The sequence below is a fragment of the Trifolium pratense genome, linkage group LG3, assembly GCF_020283565.1.
Source record: "Trifolium pratense cultivar HEN17-A07 linkage group LG3, ARS_RC_1.1, whole genome shotgun sequence".
In the NCBI taxonomy this organism is placed as follows: Eukaryota; Viridiplantae; Streptophyta; class Magnoliopsida; order Fabales; family Fabaceae; genus Trifolium; species Trifolium pratense.
The window spans coordinates 50,059,470-50,077,622 of NC_060061.1; the positions used below are offsets into that span (position 1 = coordinate 50,059,470).

Below are 18,153 nucleotides of genomic sequence, written 5' to 3' on the forward strand. Positions count from 1 at the left end.
TTAACATTATTGTAAGTTTGGCATCATGTGTTTGTTCTGGTATTATTCTGTATAATGTTTACTTTAGGGCATAATATTGTTGAGAATCGCAGTCAAATGAAACTGATGCAACCTCAACCGCAGTTGCAGTCACATACCTTTATTAAAAACTTCGAGTGGAAGGGGAACCATCAACTTTAGCGAAAGTTTACGTCAAAATTTAATATAGCCTACCGAAAAAAGAGCATCGAAAATAAACCAAAATGACAGATAGCAGAAGGTCCGGTTTAGATGTACCGACTTCCGTTGGTTATGAATGAGTGTTTTTTGCATATAGATGCTCTTTTTGAGGCATGAAATAAATCCCTCTTTTCCTTGCATGAATATGACTAAAGTTATCATCAAATTGACTTAGTTTAAGATCTTCTCACTGTCAATTTGATCCTAGGAAAAAACATCATGGCCTACTAGGACTTGGTTTTTTCTTCTTGTCAATGGATGTTTATCTACCATCATTACAAACTATAATAATGGTACCTTCCTAATTCATTTTACACCATCATCACATTACTTCTATTCACTGTTTTGCCACTCTCAGAAAACATGCACAATGGTAGTTTTTAGATTTTTTTTTCTGTTGATTTACATCACATAGTATTGAGTTCAACTTTACACAATTGTGTGTGTCAGCAATTCAGGATCATGTCTTCCATGCTGGCATTTTTGCACAATGTCCTTGATCCTATAACTAGTCTGGTCCCAACGACACAAATTAACAATTGGTAGGTACTAAGCTTGTAACCTTGTGCTTGTCCTTAAATGGAATTGAGCATCAAAATAGTGTTTGATTTGGTGTCATGGGGCCCCTAATGGCCCCTAAATATTTAAGTGTTGTTAAAACATATATGAATTGCCAATTTCCAGATTTGGCATGTATGATCCTTTACAACCTACATAGTGCAGCTGATTGTAGAGCCGTTTGATTTTTTATTTAACGGCTCTGCACTACCAGTTGCTGAGTTGCATAGAGCCTCGGATCCAATCCGGATCATCTCAACTCATTCAATCTGTAACGCCTGTCAACAGTTACTCAATCGCGACATTGATGACCATCAATTGTAATGGCTTCACTCTTCAATGTCCCAATAACTCTAAAACGGCACCTATATACACAAACACTTCACAACAATCTCAAGTAGACACTATCTATCCCTTAACAGATGCTCATATGAGTAATTTCAGTGACCTAAGACTTGGCCCATTAAACATTGAATAGTTTCATAGTTTGCAATGCCAGATTGAAATTCTACATACCATAAGTTCCACAAAGTGAATTGATGACAGTAATTACATGTTCAACTGCAATCACAATTTGAAATCATTACAATATGCTCAACTAGCTAGTGACAATACCAAATGAATGTCGAAAGAAGGAGCATCTTCGAATTCTAACTAGCACGTAACAACATTGATAAATTGAACTATGAAGTCAAATATTCAAACTAAACTCCATATTTCTCTGTTAAATATGATCCTAAATAGCTTATGGCTAAAGTTTTCATCTAATCACTATGGAAAGTCAACAAATGCAGGTAACTGTGGCCTCAGCAACACTTGAATTATTTTGTTCCTCGGTCAAAAAATGAGTAAAATCTGTGCATCTCACTTTATTCCCAATCTAGAACATGTTGAATCAAAATTTGTTCCGAAATACTTCTGCGCAAACCTAACAATTCAATAGAAACCGCAATCCAAGTGCAGAAGTTCTTGATTTTTTTCTTTAAACATCAGAAAATACACCAAATTACATGGACCTTAAACCCTTTTGTATGCAAAGGGTATCTTTCATCTTCACAAGCATCGCAGTAATAATGTTTCACAAAAAACTCATCATGCTTGCATTAAACATGATTCTTGTTTTGTAGGAATTGGCCAAAATGGTGATAACTCGACAACTTTTCCTATTATTAGTAGTGTTGGTGACTCCAACCCAGTAGATGCAATTTTCTCTGGAAGGTCCTTAAGTTCTGCAAACACCTGCACGATTACAAATAATATGTCTAAATCAGTCATTGGACCTAACATACTAAAATGTTGGAACTCGTAGATTCATATTATTACAATCATTCAACTCTCAACAATTATGTTGCCAAACGGGAAGGGAAGGGAATGGACTCGGTCATACCGTGCGCTGTTGAATTGTGGTCCCTCGCTCAATGGCTACAGCTGGTGTCTGAGGCGACAAACCATGATGCATTAGCTTCTGCGAAAGGGAAGGGAAGGTTGACAGACCCATATAAACCACCAAGGTAGAATCAGGATCAGCTGCATTTTCTGATACAAATAAAGGATCGGTTCCTCCTTTCCTTGAATGCCCTGTGAGGAATCTAACGCTATTTGCAATACCGCGGTGAGTTAATGGAATCCCTAGCTCTGCAGCTATTCCAGATGCTGCAGTTATACCTGCAAGTAATAAGAACTAATTCAATTTCACAGTTTCTTTAATAAAACATTGCATCCATAGATATCTCTCACGTGCTAAACAAAATGGATATTAAAACAAAAGTACAATAACACGTGCAGGCACAATGTTTCATGCTTTCTTTTGTGTTCCTTTTCAATGACTCTAGTATACATTATGGATGACATTCTCACTTTTGACAAGACCTGAGTTCATTTTATTGTTTTGCGATGTACAAACATAACATTTTATCACCGTTTCTTTTTGGTTAAGTAGCCTAGTGGCCAGAATTTCACCCCTTAAGGTGAATAAGTGGAGAACCTCAGGTTCGAACCTTGACCCTTGCATCTTGCAATGTGCCTACCAACTGAGCCAAAATCCCGATTTCGGAACCCGGCCCCTGGAAGCAGTTTGTATTTCTAAACGAAAATGCCAATATAAGTTGGTAGTTGTACTGACAACAAACTTGCTATCAATAGCCATCAGTTATATAGTTTAAGATATGTCTGTTATAGATTGATTGAGAGATAACCATTTCAACAACTTGCTATAAATAACTAACCATTTTCCATTATTAATCAATCCGGTCAAAATGAACAATGACTGTTTCACACTCATGACCACATTTAAACCGATATAAATATAAGTGATGGAAAGGGAATAAAGATATAAAGTAAGACACAAGTGAGTGCGAAAAAAAAACCAGGAATCTTAAGAAAAACTTTTGAATTAAATAGCACTTTACATTCATGATAAAGAAAAAGAAATGAGCAGCAGCATACCTGGAATAACTTTAACATGGATACCTTGCTGTTGCAAAAAATCCATTTCTTCACCACCCCTCCCAAAGACCTACAAAGAACACATTCACATATGTTCATCATACAAACCATAAAAATCTAATATATGCATTAAATTCGTTCGCGAATAATATCTAAGACTATACAATCCCAAATGAAAACTCACCAATGGATCACCTCCTTTAAGTCTCACAACAGTAGCTCCAGCTTCTGCAAAATTCAAAAGAAGTTCATGTATCTCCTCCTGTCACAAGTTCACCAAATCAAACAAGAACAAAAACTCATTTCATCAGTGTCAAGTCAAGTCACCAAAACAACTCTACCCCAACAAAATTAAAATGGCATCCGAATCCGAAAATATAAAAAAGGGGGAAAAACAACAAAAAACTAAGAAGGGATTAGTAATTGACATCTATGAAACATCATCACTTCAGATTGAAGGCGTATCTAAGTGTCTGCACTGACGTGACACCAACACTAACACGTGTAATTACAATTTACATACAATCATTTATATTTTCTAAAATTATTATCAATATCTACGTGTCAGGGTCAGTATCTTGTATGTGCTTCATAAATTGATATCTATGTAGAACCGACACTTCATATTGAAGGTGTGTCTGATTGTCTACATCAACATGACATGGAAACATGTAGTTACAAACGATCACTTCTATTTTGCTAAATTATTGTCAGTGTCTACGTGTCAAATATTGTGTTCGGTGTCTCTACTTCATAAATTGACATGTATCATAAAAAAATCTTCTTAAATAAAATAACCAACAATAAAATTAAAACAACCCCATTTATCAAAACACAAAAAAGACAGTAACTTTTTATACCTGAGTTCTACTATGGTACCCAGCAGTTTTTCCAACATAAAGAAGTTTAGCATCATTAGAAACCAAATCCAAAACATCATTAGAAACCAATCTATCATACAACAACAAATCAGCACTTTTAATAACTCTAACAGCTTTAAGAGTCAACAATTCAGGATCACCAGGTCCTGTTCCAACCAAAAAAACATCACCAGGAACACATTTCCCTTCACTACATTTCCCTTCACTTGCCCTCTTTTCCTTCAATACTTGAACAAGCTTTTTCAGCTCAGGAAGCTGTAAAGCTATATCATCTTCTCTTATTGAACCAATTGAATCACCAAAAGGGTTGTGATTACATGATGTAGTACTAGTAGTGTTCTGGTAAACCCATTGGTCTCTTTGGTATCTTTCTGTTGAGTGTTTTTCAGTGAAAGGTGAAGTAGAAGGAGTTATGGAGTTGATTGAAGAAATGGGGTGGCGTTTGTTGATGAAAAAATGATGATTTGGAGTGAAAGATACGATTTTGTGAAGAAGAGCCATGTTGGGTTAGTTTGGTAAGTGAAGAATGTGTGTGAGAGAGAGAGAGAGAGAGAGAGAGAGAGAGAGAGAGAGAGAGAGAGAGAGAGAGAAATTAGAGGGTTTAATAAATTAAGGTTATGGAAGATGTAAAAGAATCTTAAAAAGAGTGGCAGTGTTTGAATTGGACTTTGGAGAGATTGAGGAGACAAGCAATGTTCGGTTTGTTTTGTTCTTCTTCGCCGCTTTTCGGCTTTGGGAGGGACACACGCTCTTACTTCATGGCTGATGCTTTTTCCTTCCTCTTTTTTTTTTTTTTTTTATTTTTTATTTTTTTTTATTCCATTCTTTCAATTAATGTACTCATTTCCGTTTTATATATAAGAAAAAATTAATTAAGTAATTGGATTTGGTTTAATGATGAGAAATTTGGATAGTATCTTATAGGTTATGGGTTCGATCCAAACTCATTGTAAATCAAAAAAAAATAAAAAATTAATTTTTTAAAATCATAAAAAAAGTTTATATATCTAGTCAAAAGTGATGTATCTGATCTACATAGATTTAATATATTAATTTTTCAATAAATTTAAAAAGTTAATTTTTCTTATATATATATGATCAAAAGAAGTATATGCGTGTGCGTGTTATACTAAATACTAATCGATGTTTTTCATAGATTAAAAGAAGTATATGCGTGTGTGTTATAATAAATACTAATTGATGTTTTTCATACGCATTAAGATTTATAATCGAACTCTGAACTAAATAATTGAGAGATATAGGTATCATTTGCGTCACACTATTTTTTTTATATATTTTACTACACACATGATGATGAGTTTTTCTTTTTCAATTGAATTTTTTTCTATATGATAGAGCTAGGAATTGAAAACAAAATGAACAAATATTTTTTTTTTGACAGAAAAATGAACAAATATATAACTCATGTATATGGAAAGAATATCAATTGAGAAAAGGTTAAACTATGTCTATAAAGAATAACTTTTTGTTAAATTTTATTTGTGGAAGGTTAACACAATAAAGAAAGTTAAACTTAATTGGTTGATTCAACTCCTTAAATTAAGAATTACTTTATTGATCTAGAAGTTTGATTCTAAGGTTAATGTAGTTGTCTTACTAAATTAGATTGAATCAAAATTTAACAGACCATTTCAATAAAAATAATAATTTAATAGAGCATTTAGATGAGATTGCGTGGATTTTTTCTAACTTAATTAAAGTCCTAAGTTCGATCCTTGACATATGTATGTAACAATGTTAAAATCTTTTATGAAAAATTTGTCATCCATTTGAATGTTGTTAAACGCAGATGATATCTGATTTATATAAAAAAAATAAAAAAAAAAAAAAAACAACAAAAAATCAACATATTCCACCATAATTAGTTTAATAGATTCAATTTTTTTTTATTACAAAATAGATTCATTTCTTTTAAACTTTTCATGAGTATTCTTCTTTTTTAAAACCAAAGGTATCCTCCGCAATAGATTCATTTCTTTTAAACTTTTCATGAGTATTCTTTTCTTTTTTTAAACCAAAGGTATCTTCCACGTGCAACTGCATATACTAATCCCCTCGAGATAATTGAGATCCACGGCAACTACAGAGACTAATCACCTTGTTGGATATAAATTTGGTATTTATCAATTAAATATAATTGGTGGGTCCAATATTTATTTAGATTTACTAGTTGATCTCGCGAGTTTAAATACTTAAACTAGCGGTTGTTTACCAAATTTTCACGTAAACACACCTCAAGATAACTGAGATCCATTTAAGGGGTTGACCTCTCCCAACAAATGCTTCTCCATACGCACTGGCCGAGAATCGAACTCAGGACCAAATGATTAAGGGAGACAAGTATCTACCACTTGTGCCATGGTGATTTCATTATTGACTAATGAGTATTCTAAAAACATTATCATAGCCTTCAATTATGATTTTTATTTATGTGTTAGATACGTAGAATTATTATTTTTCGATAATACATGCATAGAATTATTTTCAATATAAAAGAATAAATTATAAAATAAAACATATTTATTCAGATTTTGCTTTGTTTTTTTTACTAGTTAGTGACCCGTGCATCGCACGGATTTTATAAATAATAGAATAAAAAAAATGAATAATCAAATTAAAGCGAGGAACAAAAAAGTTAGATGATAAAGACAAAAAAAAGACAATGAGAATGGACAATTTACTATGTTAATTTTTAGAAGTATATTTTGTATCGTATTAATTTTAAAAAAATCCCTAAAAAAAATTAATCTTTAGATCCAACGTAAATCGTAAATAAATCTTTCATGTTTCTTTTTATTATCCTTATCGTATTACCCACATTTGAGGGAAGAGAACTACGATAGGAGCAACCAAAGCCACTTGATGCTAGAAATAACTCCAGATACAAATTAGTCCTAGTGGCCAGAAACTTGAAATACAATTATGAAAACAAATCTTGTCTGGTATAAACGAAAAATATTTTTGATGACATTGAAGTATAAAACAAATTTCCAATATGAAGAGTATGAAAAGAATAAGGGAATTGGAAATAAAGGTTTCAAACAACAAAAGAAAGAGGGTTTAAGTAATTATGAGTATTTGGTAGAGATTTTCCGAACAAATTGAAAGAGAAAAAATTTGTTTATTGATTGGCGAACAGAAATATATACTGTTTATTGATTGTCATCGTATGGAATTTTAAAATAATAAAAAATGTAATGCATAATCAAAATTAGTGCAACAAAAAAAAATACACATCAAATAACACAAATGACCAAAGTATTATAATTAAGTAGTATAATACCTATCCCCGTATCTGCAGTTTGAAACAATACTCGTACCCATCCTCATACCCGCGTGGGTAACAATCTTTGTACCCGTGCCCGTACCCTATAGCTACCTAAGTACCCAAAACCGTATCCATTACCCGCATTTTTACTAAAAATAAAATCATCAAAATCATTTGTAATATCATGCTAAGCTAAACTTCAGGATACACAACATTGATTGTAAAAGTTTGTGATTGATCATTATCATCTGTTATTAATATCTTTAAATCAGCTTGAGTTCTAACACGGGAAACGACAACATATAATTGATCAAGTGTAAAAATAGGCTTAGGAAGATACAAACCAAGGATAGAAAACATAATAAGAAAAAAATTAAATCATAATTTTCATAAAGCCCTAAAATAAGTAAGTTTTGTCTAACTCCAAATTCAAAATTAAAGCCATTGGATAACAATCTCTTCGAACATAGAGTCGACAGATTAAATTAATATGTGGTGTTAAATGTATGATAGCATTATATACATTAAACGACCCTCCTTATACTATGCATCAAATTTACCATTCTATTCCTTTTTCTTCCCCTTATCCCTCAAGGTTCTCATCATATATGCATCTGAGTCTATCTTCTCAAAAGGCATACCTACTATAGGTGCACCTGTAATAAAAGTAGTATGTCAAATATATTGTATGAAAGTTGTGAAAGTAAAGTAACAAAATGCAACATGTTTCATCCAAGAGTAGGTCAAATATACGGTATGAAAGTTAAGTAACAAAATGCAACATGTTCCATCCAAGATACATGAATCAGTTTTGGCGTAATAGCTCCCAAACGTCCAACACAGTTTTCTTAACTAATTCAAAATCTTATATATAATGGCAATAAAAACCATAGTTTATGTTCAGAAAATGTAACATAATCAGATGTAATATTGTGAAAATAAGCTCAATCCATTGTTGCAAGCCCTGCACCCATTGGGTCGTGCTGAAGGGCATTTGCATGATGTTGCAGGGTTTTTAATGTAACAATTCTAGATTCAGCCAGATGGAAAACCAATTCTGATTGAACACACATCACATACAAATAAGTATATTCAATCAAATGACAAAATAATGTTTCTTAGTTTTCCCTCCTCAATCTTCCTTGAGAACATTTAAACCGGAGATATTATGAATAGAAAATGCTCTACTGCATTTAGTTAAGTATTTAAATGTACTTTAGTAAACAAAAAAGTCAACGCAAGTCTAACTTAATCCAACAAACCATGACATTGAAACAAAATTAAGATTATAGAGGAATGTAAAATTGGTTCAAAAGTTGAGTTTCTATCTCCATATAAAATGGAAAGAACATAATAAACAAAGAAAATCTAAATAATCACATCCTTTAAATCTCCAATCACATTTTTATATTGTTCATAATTCAACTATAATTGTATATCTTCTTTTTTGAGTAAATAAAAAACTAATATTAGTTTGGAAAAAGGTGTGTCATGTATGGTACTAATTTCTCATCATATTCATGTCAATATAGTGTCATACCTTTTATGTGGCTACTTTGAGTACATAGAACCAATTAAGATATATCAATTGAACCTTTCTTTGCCTTTCTTTGCCTCATCTCTGGAAAAAAATACAAATAATAGAAATTCAACAAATGTTAGAAAATCAGTCATTCAAAGTCCAAAATGCATTCAAAGGGAAAATAGTAACTAAAGATTATATTGATGAATGTCGTACTATCTTGAAAATTCCAAGTGTGAATTCATATTATTCAATGAAAAATTAAAGTTTGAAGTCAACTTTAAGAGCATAAATCGGTCTAATTTACTTCCAAAAAATTTAAACTCCAATTTTCAAAAACCAAAAGTAAAAAAAAAGTAAGAGCAACTACATGTAGCAAAAAACAGCAGAAAAACAGTAATTGGAATGAACAACTTTGGTCAAGAAACCTACACTATATTTATACTACATTTTGTTTGGGTAATAGATTTAAATCAATAAGACGTTGTACATGTGTATCTATTTTTCATGTTTCCATTCTAATCTAGTGAATGATCAGAGATAGGAGGAGTACATTTTCATAAAGCTGTTGTGCACACTATGTGATGAAGAGCATACATAATTAGTCATGAAAGATTCTAAACAGGGCAATTTGTGAGGGACTACATAATTAGTCAAGTATATATCCTTCAGAACTTGTAAAAAATCTGACACTAAAACATGACATATTGATCCATATCACGATTAGTTAGGGACGACACTTTAATAGTAAAGACATAGTTGGCAATTAACAGTGATTAATAATAAATCACCTTAAACTTTCAACTACAACCACATATTCTTTTTCATTCCTTCATATGTAATTAGATACAAATGTCAATAACGTATTCAAACTATATTTCACTAACATGTTAAGTTCCTTTCTTAACTTCACATTTGGATACACTAAAATTTAAGTTCGAAAGAATGAAAAAGCATAGAGAGAGCATCAAGTCTACCTATTAGGAAAAATTCAAATGCAAGGAGATCCAAAATTTGTTATAAAAAACAGCAACCTTTTTAATTTAACCTTTGAAATTGCAGGTCTAACCTGTTTTTGTTCTATGCGGATCTCCACTTACCTTCCAAATCTGGAATAAACAACACAACAGAAAACCAACAAAACCCAGCTCATATGATCATCAATCAATAGATAGCATTTAACAAATAATTAAGTTTGCAAAAGTGAAACAAAATCCTTTTGATTTAAACCCTTTTGCAAAAGTTAAACTCATACGTAGAAAACAGGAAAAAGGAAAGATAGACACAATGAAAGTCATTAACGTATAGAACCAAAAAGACATTAACATATAAACAAAAATTGAAAAAACCAATAGGATAAAAAGATGTATATAACTTTCTTACCACTTCCACTATTAAATGGTCAATATCCAAATTAATTAATAAATGAAAACTGAACCTAATTGAAATTTAGAGGAAAAATGAACCTGAAAACTGGATATAATTGGAAAAAATACCAGATATTCAAAGAAAGAAGCCTTGAACTCCAAACATTTGTTAAGCTCCTCCAAGTTATGCATATAGAAGTTGTACCATTGCGTATTAAATTCATGTACACCTTTCATAATCAAAAGACCTAAAGTGTTAGAGAACATATAGGTTGTAGAGAAAGAAAGAAAAAACCATATATTGATCAACCTAATATTCATAGAGAAAAGGCCAAGTAAAATTACTCCATATCAATTATGAATATAAGAAAGCACAAAAAATAAGACCACAAAACCATCAATTTTTCATATTGAGACATTTATTCAAATACTTTGAGTGCTAGCTTTCACAATAAGAAAATCCAAAGAAATTCCAAGGCAGAATAATTAACAACTTAAAACATTAACCTTAACACAACAATCACAAAAACAACATCTATAACTTGTTAGCAACAAAAATGTTTACCCTTTCATTGCAAAAAAAAAAAAAAGTGTACCCCTGAAATATCTAATTTTTCCAAATTGGATAACAACTACCGGTAAAGAATCAGGTGCACCCTTAAGAACACCCTTAAACTAATGAATCAGGTGCCGCCAGCCAGTAGACAGAATCTTGCAACCCTGATAAACAATTTATTTAAGTAGATAAGCATAATTACACTACATATAAATAAATAAAAATGGCTTAATTAAGCTATTGTACGTACCTTCTCATCCATAAGCACCATTTCAATTGAATTGTCCTGGCCAGATATTAGTTTGGAAGAAACACACATTAAACATGTAAATCCATAAATAAATAAATAAATAGGGTTTTCCAAACAAAAATTAGTAATTAATAAACCCTAAATTCGTTTTCTATGAAGAATAAGCACATAAATTCCTAATTCATGTATATTGAAATCCTAAATTCACAAAATTAAGTAAATATAATTCAAGAATTCAAGAATAATGAACATTAAAGCATTATAATAGACTGACTTACTTGTGAAAAGATAAAGAAAGAGATGAACACAAACATCACTTATTTTGCTATAAGCATTAACCATCGTGTTGAATCCTTCAAGAACGAAACCGAAAATAAATAACCCCGGCTTTTGATTTTTCAATTCGGCTTAAGGTACTTATATACTACAACGATCAAATTTTGTATTAGATATGGACAGAGGACAGCAATCTGAATGAAGAGAACAGATCTGAAAAGCGAATTGTAATCTAAAAAGCAATATTCAGAAAGGGAAAAAGAACGAACCTGCCATCTTCCTTCAGGACCACACCCAACGCGACACACGAGCAACAGCAGGAAAAATTCTGGTTCAGATATGGCAGAAAACGAAACCACTAAAAATGCGAATCAACAGTGGATTTGGGGGATACTCTCTTCGTGAAGAGTATAGATAGTAAAAACAAACATATTTATTCAGATTTGTATGATGAAATTTGTGCATTTCTTTTCTACCATTTGGGCCAAAAGAAAGCATAGACATACTGGATATTTTGTTAGGCCAAAGTGAGCTCAAATTTGGTATACATACGGTGTAACTAGTATTAATTTGGAAGCTACTTTTTGCACCCTAAACTCATTTTCCAAACACGTGTATACTGTATACTAACTAGTTTTTTTAGAAGCTCTCTTAATTTCCATCATTTTGCTTTTTGCACCGATAAAGTCATTCCAAACACAAGCTCTTTTAATTTCCATCATATTGCTTGTACCACTAAAGTCATTTTCCAAACACATGTCTAGTTTTTAATATTCTTTTAATTTCCATCATATTACTTGCACCTCTAAAGTCATTTTTCAAACTAAGTGTATCGAATGGATTTACACTTGATCGGAATAAATTTTTCAATCTGAAAGAAATAAACACCACATAAAGAAGGAAAAAAACAAAATACACCGCATAAAGACGGAACAACAAAATACACCACATAAAGACGAGACAACAAAACACCCCAAAACAAATAAATATGTGAAAATCACACTTATTTAATATAAGTAGAAAGAAAAGACAATTTGGAGGGGTGATTCCAGGTCAAGATTTGACCTGAAATCACCCCTCTTTAATAAATTAAGACGAACAAAAAAGTGGTGACGGCTAGGGTTAGAACTTATAAGAGGAGAGGAAAATTTTCAATAATTACAGTTAACTAGAAAAAAGAAAAAGTGGAGTTGAGAAAATAAGTTTTGCATCTAGAGATTAGATGCAAGTCTACAAGCGAGAAGGTTGAGAGTTAACAGGGAAATAAGAAACAACAATAGGAGCTGAAGATCGCTTAATATCATCATCATCCCCTTTGGATTTTTTTGACAAAGAACCTGCTTCTACTACTACATGATTATTCTTGTCTTCTTCAATATTGGACTTGAAGCAGCAGAATATGGCTGAGAGTATACTCATGATTTTGTGTGTAAGTGATGTTATGATTTTATTTTGTTTTGACAAAAAGTGATGATATGATTTATGAACATGTTTTGTGGACTTTAGGATATATATAATGAAAAGAAATGAATGAGCATGTGAATATAATATAATATTGTATTTTTTTATATTTTATAATACATCCTTGCTCACCAAGCTTTTGATTTGTTTGGCTTCCTCAGCAAGGAAAAACGACTAATAATTATAAAGATCAAAGACTTTGACTAATAGACTAATAAGTGCCCTTACACCACACCATCTCAAGTGGTGAGTTTCTATTTTTTTTTTTTAAAGTATTTATATCTATTAATTTTATTAGAGAGCAATGAATGATTTCATATTTTCACCAAATGTTCCGATACTTAAAGAATATTTTAATATAATTAAAATGACTTCTTGGAAGTGGTTGGTCAGAATAAAAAGGTAGGACATTTATTTTTTATGAATGAAGTACTAATCCAATGAATTGTATATTTAGATAGGGTATATTGCCTTTCTAAACCCCGTTAGATTTTTCTCTTTTGCTTCTCGTCTTGTGGCTTGGATTTAGTACCCCTTGTACGTAATCCCAAAATGTGGGTGTAGTATTATTTGTACTCATTTAGCCATCCAATTAATATATTATATGTTTGATGCGTTAAAAAAACGTTATTTTATTGTGGAAAAATAAAATTGAGTATCTAATAGCTATAGGTACAATTTCTACAATAAACACTATTCTCATTAAAATATATGTTTGGATGATTCATTTATACTTATGTAAAATTAATATTAGTGGAATACATAGAGTTATTGATGAGACTCATTTAAATTTTTTTAACAGGTATTGGATTGGAGAAGTTAAGTACTTATATGAGTGATATGTATACATTGAGACTCAGTTAAATACTCAAAAATAGAGAGCTCCATCATGAATGCTCTTACAATTTCCATTACAAACTTTTAAATATAGAATAAATAATCAAATACCTTATGAAATTACAAACATCGTCACTTTTTCTCCTGAAATTTTTGAAATAGCAAATAACCTCCTGAAAATTGTCCGACGTTTGCCAATTTACCCCTCTATTAAAAATCATTTGCAACTTGTAGTTGCCAATAATTAAAGTTGTTGTTGCATTTGCATATGATCCTTGTTTTTTTTCTTTACTTCTCTTGTGATCAGATATATCTTACATGTAAATTAAGATTATTGTTGTTGTAATTGTTCTTCCTCTCTTTGTTGGTTTGTTTACATTTTGTTCCCAATCACATAGTGTTAATCGTCAACAAATCAATTTTTTGAAACAAAACTTGTTTAAAGATCATCCACGTGCATTTTTACATATATTAAAATCTGAATACATACAAGTTTTGTTAATTTTTTTATTCAAGCTGCACTTTTTTTCCTTTACCTTGAGTTTATCTCAAGGGCAATGAATTTTACACGTAATATTTTTTAATAAGTCTATTGTTTTTTCTTTCTTCGATTGGGTTTTGACCATATATCATCATTTTCTAGTTGAATCTGAGCCATAGAAAATAATTGGGTGTCTTATTTAGCATCTTTTTATGCACCTTTTGACGGTTTGAATAGAAGTTTTTGAAGAAGAATTCAGTGACAAACAGTATACATTATTAATGAAATGAATTTCAAATTATATCAAATAATCTAATTCTTCTTATACAAAGAAGCAAAAGATAATGAAAAAAAAATCAAGCACCAAAATAAATAAATAAATGTCGATTGTGTAAATGAATACCAAGTGACTACAAACGTGAAGGATAATAATTAATAGGGAAATAAGAAACTACAATTGGAGCTCCCTTTGATTTTTCCTTGCTCTTGTGTTTCTCTGATGATGAAGATTTAGCTAATTTTTCATCATAATCAAAAACTTGAGATGATGAGTTTGAAGAGGACCCAAAACAATTGAAGAAAGATGAAAAAGCCATAAAAAAGTGGTTTAATGAATACTTTAAGCCAAAGGGAAATTGAGCCAATTGATTGAGGTGTGACTTGAAATTTGAAGTGGGATTTCTATTTGTCAAAGCTGAAATGATTGAGTTTGTGAGATATTGTGATTTGAATAAAGATAATTTATAACTTGGTCTATTTTATAGTGATAGAAAAAATGTTAGGAAGGTACAATGTTAGTTCCATTAATTTGCTTAGTGAGCAAGGAGAAGAACATATATGTGACCACAAAGAACTTTGAAAATTCTACCATGTATATATTTTGTGGCTGCTTTAGACACGTGTTAATTGTTTATTTGTTTGTCTTTATCATAGCCTAATTAATTGGTGTATAGAACCTGCCTTGGGTTGATTAATTCACCATTGCCAAGTCTTTGTTATTGTTCCATAAAAGTTAGACAAATTAAGTAATTAAGATGAACAATTGTTTGCACAAATTAGTTTTGGTGATACTATGTCATATTTAGAGTAAGAATTCTCATGAGAATAGTTTAGTTGACAGAGACATCACATACAATATGCAGGATCAAAGTTTAAATCATGATATAATTATAGTCACTAAGCTTAAAAGGTGAAATTATAGTCACTAAGCTATTTGACCAAATAAAAAAAAATATTAGGGTCACAAGAATCTAAAGATATAGAGGAACTTAAAAAAATTATTTTGAAAATAAAAGTTAAATGCTTGTCAAGGTAATAAATATATATTTTTTTACAAAAAAATTACTGAACTTTTGTGTCAAAAAAGATAAATTTACAGAGAAAAAGAAATTGTACTGACAGTATAAAATAATTTTATATCATAAATCATCCCATTTTTTTCGCATATCACCCCACTTCACCACACTTTCTTGATATGACATGATAGTTGTTTATTGGACGATCGTGTAAAAATATTTTACACCGTTCATACATATCCTTTATGAAATTTACGGTAGTCCATCTTTCATGTACAACCATGAAGCTCTATAACCGGTTTACATGTCTTGAAACTCTGTCTAGCTACATTCATCATGGCACATAAATCCTTTGAAATTTGATAACAAATTAAAGCCTCAACACATATTCTTCTTCATCTACGCGTAGAATGTGCTAAACTCACTATTCCGACTAAATAGTGTAAACAACAGACAAATCATTTTATTGGCGAACAACCATCCGGTTGTCGAAGACACGTATGAAGAGGAGGCGGGGCGTGACATAATTTGCTAAAAATATCAACGATATACACTCGTTCTCTCCCCTGTCTCTGTTGTTCACTTCAACATGCGCCAATCACGTTGTTCTCTTCCTTCTTCATCATTTCCAATTCTCTAACTCCAAGTACTAATCAGTAATCACGTCATCCTCTCTTTCTTTTCATTCAGACATGTTATCTTCTTTTTCATTCTCTTCCTGCTAGCCACGATTGAAGTCTATATAGCCACGGTTTTAACTGCGGCTAAATGCCACGGTTTTAACTGCGGCTAAAAGACCGTATTTGGCCGTTTAACTTTATGTTGTGGATTAATCCCTGTTTCGGGTTTCTCTAACTATAAAAATTCTCTTTCACCTTTTGTTCTTGTGTATATATTGTTCTTTACTTCATTAATATATTTAGTTTCCATTTCAAAGTTAAAACTTCATCCAATTAGTTTTAGGAACACAATTTTTTGAGTTATTGTTTGAATTTAATAGAATTTTTGAAGATGAATTCAGTGACAGAATAAACTATTTATCAAATGAATTTCAAATTATATAAAAAATTGGCACTACAATATTAATTACTTTTGAATCATATAATTTTCCTTATAAATGCAAGGGAGAAAAAAAAACTAAAACGAATAAATAAATAAATGTTGATTGTGTATATTAATACCGCATGACTACAATTTTATCTATTAGGCTAGACGACAAAAAAAAAATAAAGTAAATTCCACATGACTACAACCGGGATCGTTTATAGCAATTTTATAACTGTGTTAATATGTACCGTCCAATCTATAATTAACGGTCTAGATCTAAAATTGTGTAATTTTCTACGCCAGAGAATCTCAATCCCTACAAACGTGAGAGATAGGAGTTAACAGGAAAATGATATACTACAATTGAAGCTCCCTTTGATTTTTCATTGTCTTTGTGTTTCTCTGAAGATGAAGATTTCAATTTAGATAATTTTTCATCATAATCAGAAACTTGAGATATTGAGTTTAAAGAAAGGCCAAAGCAATTGATGAAGGATGAAATGAAAGGCATTGTAAAGTGATTTAATTGCACTATATGTAACAAAATGAGCAAAGAAAACAAAGATTTGAGGTGTGACTTGAATATTAAAATGACGTTTCTGTTTGTCCAAAGTCTGCAAATTAAAAGCTGAAATGATTTAGGTTTGTAACATTGTGGTTTGAATTCAAGTAATTGATAGCTTAGTCTATTTATAGTGTCACCATAGTCTATTTGCTTAGCGACCAAGGAGAACATATTTGGGACCACATAGTATACAATTTTGACTTGCTGTTCAAGAAAAAGAGAATACAACTTTGACAATTCTTCCATGTATATTTCATTGGAGGAAATTAATCATCCATTAAAAGAAATAAAAATTGTTCCAATTATATTTCATTAAAAAAAAATTCTTCCATGTAAATTTTATTAAAAATAAATACATTAATTTCCAAGTTTATTTCATTAAAAAAAAATTCTTCCATGTATTTTAGCGGAACATTGAATTTGGTGAAACTGTCAACATATATATACACTATTACACTCTATATAAAATTTTTCTTGTTTGACACTTATAAAAAACTTACTATTTAAGGTCTTAAAGAATGCCCCGGAAGTATTCGTTATCATTTGCTTAAAAAGTTGTTATATTTATCAAATCATCCTTTAAGATACATTTAATTGCATTGAGACTATGCAATGAATTTAGATTCTCTAGATAATTCAAAAGTCATAAATTCACCTACATTCAAGCAAATTTTAACTAAGAAAAAGAAAATGTGGCATATTTAAATGCATTTATGTGGGGTGTAAAGACGAAAATACCCTTAAATTTTGTCTAAATGTAGGAAATTGTAACTTTAGAGAATCCAAATCCCTATCCAATCATCTTTTTTTTTCCAACGCAATATGCAATCATTTTTAAAAGTAGAACAATTAATCAAAGGTATTTTTGGAACAATAGTATTAAATAGAGTTGAATTTGGTTATTTTTGCTTATATTTAAAGCCATAAAATTACCAATCGTTAGTTAGTTCAGTGGTGATTGGTGCTGAACTTGGTAGGGAGGACTGCGGTTCGATCCCCCGCAACTGCGATCGGGAGGGGGCTGAAACCACTTGATCCAGAATTGACCCCCGAACCAGATTCAACTAGTGGTAAAAGCAAAAAAAAAACCACAAAATTTTGTTT

The 18,153-nt window shown here is 31.0% G+C and overlaps 1 protein-coding gene and 1 long non-coding RNA gene across 2 annotated transcripts; both read right to left on the reverse strand.

Annotated features, from left to right (window-relative positions):
- Positions 1 to 1,277: 1,277 nt before the first annotated feature.
- Positions 1,278 to 4,887, reverse strand: LOC123917526 (S-adenosyl-L-methionine-dependent uroporphyrinogen III methyltransferase, chloroplastic). The gene is made up of 6 exons (XM_045969276.1): positions 4,679 to 4,887; positions 4,083 to 4,634; positions 3,407 to 3,484; positions 3,223 to 3,292; positions 2,165 to 2,442; positions 1,278 to 2,016 (listed from the first exon to the last, which is right to left on the reverse strand). The coding sequence occupies exons 2-6, from the start codon at positions 4,602 to 4,604 to the stop codon at positions 1,870 to 1,872; spliced, it is 1,095 nt and encodes a 364-aa protein (XP_045825232.1). The 5' UTR covers positions 4,605 to 4,634; positions 4,679 to 4,887; the 3' UTR covers positions 1,278 to 1,869.
- Positions 4,888 to 7,608: 2,721 nt separating this feature from the next.
- Positions 7,609 to 12,908, reverse strand: LOC123917527. The gene is made up of 8 exons (XR_006812478.1): positions 11,633 to 12,908; positions 11,366 to 11,511; positions 11,088 to 11,123; positions 10,918 to 11,001; positions 10,411 to 10,511; positions 9,984 to 10,023; positions 8,933 to 9,013; positions 7,609 to 8,048 (listed from the first exon to the last, which is right to left on the reverse strand). It is a non-coding gene; the product is annotated as an uncharacterized LOC123917527 (long non-coding RNA).
- Between the last annotated feature and the right edge of the window lie 5,245 nt (positions 12,909 to 18,153).

Bases quoted from the DNA above. Each gene is read 5' to 3' on its own strand.
- LOC123917526 (XM_045969276.1), bottom strand. From the start codon at position 4,604: ATGGCTCTTCTTCACAAAATCGTATCTTTCACTCCAAATCATCATTTT. The intron at 3,485-4,082 runs GTATAAAAAGTT...AACTTGTGACAG, and splicing joins GGTACCATAGTAGAACTCAG to GAGGAGATACATGAACTTCT. The intron at 2,443-3,222 runs GTATGCTGCTGC...TATTACTTGCAG, and splicing joins CCATGTTAAAGTTATTCCAG to GTATAACTGCAGCATCTGGA.